This window comes from Crotalus tigris, unplaced genomic scaffold (assembly GCF_016545835.1).
Source record: "Crotalus tigris isolate CLP2741 ecotype Arizona unplaced genomic scaffold, ASM1654583v1 scf7180000018867.1602434, whole genome shotgun sequence".
Lineage (NCBI taxonomy): Eukaryota > Metazoa > Chordata > Lepidosauria > Squamata > Viperidae > Crotalus > Crotalus tigris.
This window is the reverse complement of record NW_024097246.1, coordinates 1,073,909-1,079,908: the sequence shown is the minus strand read 5'-3', so window position 1 is coordinate 1,079,908 and position 6,000 is coordinate 1,073,909. Positions and strand designations below refer to the sequence as shown.

General features: G+C 46.2%; 1 protein-coding gene across 4 annotated transcripts in view; it reads right to left on the bottom strand.

Annotated features, from left to right (window-relative positions):
• Nucleotides 1-252: 252 nt before the first annotated feature.
• MDC1 (mediator of DNA damage checkpoint 1) overlaps nucleotides 253-6,000 on the bottom strand; it is a 32,003-nt gene continuing 26,255 nt past the window's right edge. For all 4 annotated transcript variants that reach the window (XM_039357141.1, XM_039357140.1, XM_039357142.1 and 1 more), the window contains 3 exons: nucleotides 2,872-3,000; nucleotides 1,768-1,878; nucleotides 253-601 (listed from right to left, as the gene is read on the bottom strand). In XM_039357141.1, the coding sequence (XP_039213075.1) occupies nucleotides 338-601; nucleotides 1,768-1,878; nucleotides 2,872-3,000 (504 nt within the window). In that variant the 3' untranslated portion in view covers nucleotides 253-337. The remainder of the gene's footprint in view (nucleotides 602-1,767; nucleotides 1,879-2,871; nucleotides 3,001-6,000) is intronic.

Genomic DNA, 6,000 nt, shown 5'->3' with positions numbered 1-6,000 from the left:
CCCCCAGTCTGTGGACCGGTAGGGCCGTAGCATGCCAGCAACCGGTCCGCACAAACAAAGCCCCATCCACAGGATGCAGGCAGCACACAAAGCCACGCAACCTCCGGTTCATAGAAAAACCTCTCTCCACGTAACCTCTCCCTGGTGCCCAAAAGGTTGGGGACCTCTGTATTAAACCACTCCTGATTTAGAAAAGAGTTTTTCTCCCTCTCCCCCAAGTCACAGCGCAAAGACCCCATTCCAAAATCATCAGTCTTTTCACACCCCGTTTATTGGCAGCAGTATATAAAAAACACAATCCCGTATGTACAATTTTAAGGCAGTGCATTGGGGGGGATTAGCGTCGTCTCTTGGCTGTGCTGGGTGGAGCTGGGGCCGTCCGTGTGGCTGCCCGTCTCTTGCTGGTCCTGGTAGAGGGAACAAGGGGGCTGGAAGCTGGAGATAGACCCACACGGACATCCAGGCGGTGAGCCTGCAAGTCCACCGTCTGCTGCAAAATACCCGTCAGGATGAACTCCGCGTTGGTGACAGGCACTCCTGCCTCCTGAGCTGGTTTGCAGCACGACAAGTCCTCGGGGCAGGACACCACAATACGTTTCTCCTGAAACAAGGTACAAAAAGGTCAGATCGTCCTCTTTCCCAGTCAAAGAGTTGAGTCACATTTTTGCATGGCCCCAATACACTTCAATTTGTCTGCCTGTTGGAAAACCAGTATGTAGCTAGTCCTTGACTTACAACAGTTCATTTAGTGACTGTTCAAAGTCACCACGATGTAAAAAAGATGTTGAGACTCTAGAAAGAGTACAGGGAAGAGCAACAAAGATGATTAGGGAATTGGAAGCTAAAATATAAGGAATGGTTGCTGGAATTGGGTATGTCTAGTTTAATGAAGAGAAGGACGAGGGGGGACATGATAGCAGTGTTCCAGTATCTCAGGGGATGCCACAAAGAAGAGGGAGTCAAGCTATTCTCCAAAGTGCCTGAGGGCAGACAAGAAGCAACGGGTGAAAACTAACCAAGGAGAGAAGCAACCTAGAACTAAGGAGAAACTTCCTGACAGTTAGAACAATTAATCAGTGGAACAACCTGCCTCCAGAAGCAGTGAAGGCTCCAACACTGGAAGTTTTTAAGAAGAGACTGGACAGCCATTTGTCTGAAATGGTATAGAGTTTCTTGGCTCAGCAGGGGGTTGGACTAGAAGACCTCCAAGATCCCTTCCAACTCTGTTATTGTATTCTACCGTGGCACTGGAAAAGTGACCTATGACCTTTTTTCACACAAGACTGTTGCAGCATCTCCGTGGTCATGGGATCAGAATTAAAACAATTAGCAACTGCCTCATATTTATAACAGCTGCCGTCTCCTGGAGTCACGCGGCCCCTTTTGCCATCTTCTAATAAGCAAAGTCAGTTGGGGAAGCCAGATTCACTTAACAACCGTGTTACCAACTGAACAACTGCAATGATTCACTTAGCAACTGTGGCAAGAAAGGTCCTAGAGTGGGGCAAAGCTCGCTTAACAACTGTCTCGCTTAGCAACGGAAATATTGGGTTCGATTGTGAGCGTAAGTCGAGGATTACCTGTAATTAAGTCAACCAGGGTAATGTTGAAGGTGTTGGACAAGGAGCAGGGAGGCCCACGTTGTAGTCCTCCTCAGCCATGGAAGTTCTCCGCTGAAGTCTGGGCCCAGCCACCCTCTCTCAGCCCAATTTATAACTCGGTGTAGTAATAAAAAAAAACAACAACAAAATAATGCCTCCCACTCACCTTAAAGGCCCGAGGCATTCTTGGTAATAAAGTCCCACCACTGCATTTAACGATGTCCTTCATGTACTCTGGTTCTGGCTTCACGTTAGGAGTGACATGGATTTCGTAGCCCTGGAAAGAAAGAAACTCTGGGGTACTACTACTGCTACTACAAGTAGTCCTCACTTAACGACCAGTTACATAACCACCATTTGAGGTTATGACAAACCCATCTCCGCAAAGGTACTTATGACCCAATTTTGGAAGTTCTGATGATTACCCCCCTCTCTGGTGATCATGCGATCACAGTTTGGGTGCCTGGGTAACCAGCTCACATAGCCATTTTCAGCGACTTACATATGACCATAATTTTTGCCTTTTTTTTTTTTTTTGCTGGTTTCCAGCAAAAAACACACGTTTTATAAATTGGATTTGCTTAATGATCACTGCCTTGGCTCAACAACCACGTTTGCTCAATGGCACTGGCATTTGTTTAACAACTGCCACAATATACAATAAGGGACGGTCATGTATGAGCCACTTAACGACCACAATGACTTACAACTGTAATTCCAGTCTCAAATCATGGACTACCTATGTTTGCCAGGAATGTGGGCAAAAAAAGGAAAGGAACATCATACCGTAGCAGACCGGCTGCTGATGGACCTAAAGCCAAATTTGCAGCTTTCACCAACCCAGTCCCCCTTCCCTTTATAGGTGTGTTTGCGACTCAAATTACATTCACCGCAATCCCCAAATACACTGTTCACAGGTGTGTGGGGACTTGTGATTATGGAGTTGTGGTTTCATAGGCCTAGAAACCACTAGACTGGAGAGAAATTAGTTTAGAACAGAGGTTGGGGAGCAATGACCCCGTTATGACTTGTGAATTTCAACTCCCAGAATTCCTGACCCAGCATGGCTGGCTCAGGGATTCTGGGAGTTGAAGTTCACAAGTCATAAATTCAAACTAGGATTATTTTTTTTATTATTTTTTTTGCATCTGGAGCTTTTCAGCACCGGGGAAAGCTATAAGTGAGTCGAGGGTACCTCTCCATCATGGCAGTCTGGGTACTGGATTCTTGGGGAACCGCCTGGGCCCAGCACAGCAAATGATGGACTCACCTGGAACAGGGCTCCTTTCTGCTGTGCTTTCTGCAGCGAGGTGGAGAGGCTGAACCGCAAGTTCTTCTCCTGCTCAGGGTCCCGAACAAGGAAGCTGTTTGGCGCCAGGAAAAAAGCATTCCGTCTGCTCTGTGGGGTGGAAGTATGAATAAGAAGGAAGATCAACCACACAGAGCAGGGATCTCCAACCTTAGCCACTTTACGACTGGTGGACTTCAACTCCCAGAATTCCTCAGCCGGCCATGCCGGCCATGGAGACCCCTAACATAGAGGAACGTTTTCCTTTCCTCCCTGGAAGCAGATCACATCATTCCTGGAGCCATGAATCAAACCATTTACAAGACGCTATAAACCGGAGGGCTGCAGAAGAGGCACTTCATAGTATAATGCTTGGAAGGTTCATTAAATCAGCTGCACTATGTATAGCAGTGGTTCTCAACCTTTCTAATGCCGCGACCCCATAATACAGTTCCCCATGTTGTGGTGACCCCCAACCACTTATACATCACCGGGTGCCAGGGGCGCGGCCAAAGAAAAGGGGAAAAAATGGCGGACAGCCTTGTTTGGCGACCCCCGTGAAATGGTCGTTCGACCCCAAATGGGGTCCCGACCCACAGGTTGAGAACCACTGATGTATAGGCTCATGATTTTTCCAGCACATCGCCCTTCAGCAGCTGCATGGGCCCGGCGCACATGAAGTAGATAGTCCTCGACTCAGAACTACAATTGAGCCCCGTATTTCTGTGGCTAAGCGACAGTTATTAAATGAACTTTGCCCCATTTTATGACCTTCCTTGCCGTTAAGCGAATGTTAAGCGAATCACTGCAGCTGTTAATAACCCAGTTGTCAAGCGAATTTGTCTTCCCCATTGACTTTGCTTGTCAGAAGGTCCCAAAAGGGTATCATATAAATACCTTCGTCATAAATACCAAGTCAGTTGACAAGCTCCTGGATTTTGATCGCCTGACCATGCGGATGCTGCAACGGTCGTTAAGTGTGAAAGACAGCCAGAACTTCCTTTTTTCAGTGCCGTTGTAACTTTGAACGGTCACTAAATGAATTGTTGTAAGCCGAGGACTGCCTGTAGTTTTAAGGAAGTGCTGGCGGATGCTGCATTTGTACGCAGACGGAATTCTAAGGAGTTGCCGACAAATGCTTGAATTTGCACTCCTGTGCATTCCAACGCACCTCACCCCAACTGAATCCCAAACACGGCACTGCCTTAATCAGCGGTTCCTTTCCCAGATCAGTGGCAGGCCCAGGATTGTGCTCTTGGCTGTCCCAGGTTGTTCTCTATTGGAGGATGTTTAAATGGAAGTAGCTGGATGCAAAGCTTGCAGATTTTCACTGAGCTATCCCTGCCCATTTAGGAATATTCACGTTCCGGCACAAAGCAAATCCCACTCAGCAACTCAGAAAAGATAGAACGTCTCGTCTTCAGACAAGGGTGCTCCTGGCGCTCCTGCACGAGTCACTGTTCTGACTAATCTTGAATACCGCAAATATATAGCCACTGGTTCATATTTACAACAGTTGCAGTGTCCATAGGTCTTGTGATCATCTTTTGCGACCTAACCACTGAAAAAAGTGACTACCATTTTCACACATAGGACTGTAGATGTGTCCCAATAGTCACATGATCAAAATTCAGACGCTTGGCGACTGACTCACATTTATGACGGTTGCAGTGTCCCAGGGTCATGTAATCCCTTTTTGCGACCTTCCAACAAGCAAAGTCAACGGGGAAGCCAGATTTACTTAACCACCAGGTTACTAACTTAACAACTGCAGTGATTCGATTCTGGCAAGAACTGGGGACAAAATTCACTTAACGACTGTTTTGCTTCAGAATAGAAATTTTAGGTTAAATCGTGATCGTTAAGTCGAGGATTACCTGCATTGGGAAAAATAATATACTGGTGCAGAGGTGTGAAAAGAATTCATTTGGTCTCAGCAGAAGCTGAACGGGCAGAAACAGAGTCAGAGCAATAAAACATGCAGAGCAGCAGCGTGAAATCTCCCTGGGAGCGAAGCGCAATGGACTTGGGAGACGCCAGTCCTTGATTCAATTTATTTCTCACAAAAATCTACTAGCAGACACCTTGCAGGGCATTAAGCTGGGCTTTGGACTGCATCAATCTGGTGACAACGCTGCTAACTTCAGATATTTCTGCATTGACAACAAAGGGAAATGTAGCCATCTTTTATCTTTTGCTTTTAGAGTTAGATGATGCTGGGAGGGGGGATGTGAACGAGAGTTCAGCTAGGCATAACAACACTAGACTTAGCATGAGAAACAAGGTTATTGTAACCAGAGCTGATAAGGAATTGGCAGGCTGGAGAACTGGCCCAGGCTTCAAGCTAATTGGGGAATGTGATTTATGACTGTTAATTGAAGGAGGGAATTGTGCTTTGATACGATGTACTCAGGAGGAGGGGAATTCAGTTTTTGGCTTCGATTATACTAGTGCCCTAGATGTTATGTTTCTTGAATAAAGATTCTTTAAAGGAAACAATGCCTTGAAGTTCTTTGAAGAGTTTCACCTGTCGGAACCATGACATCTGGCTTGAAAACATAGTGGAAAAGTACAGGTAGTCCTCGACTTAACAATAGTTCATTTAGTGACTGTTACAACACCACTGAAAAAAGCGACTACCATATTTTACACTTAGGACTGTAGCTGCGTCCCCACGGTCACATAATCAAAATTCAGACACTTGGTAACTAACTCACATTTATGACAGTTGCGGTGTCCTAGGGTCACGCGATCCCTTTTTGCAACCTTTCTGACAAACAAAGTCAATGGGGAAACCAGATTCACTTAACAACCGTGTTACTAACTTTAAGCTCCAGGGATTCACTTGTTAACAGTGGCAAGAAAGGTCACGACCTGGGGCAAAACTCACTTAACAAATTCTCACTTAGCAGCAGAAGTTTTCAGTTCAATTGAGATAAGTCGAGGACAACCTGTATGGCAGACTTCAGCTTACAACCAGTCATTTAGTGACTGGTTGAAGTTACGACAGACCTTCCCAGAGCTACATATGACCCAGATTCAAAGCTCCAAGAGCTGTTCCACCCTGCAGCCACATGACTGTATTTTGGGCATTCAGCAACCGACCTGTGC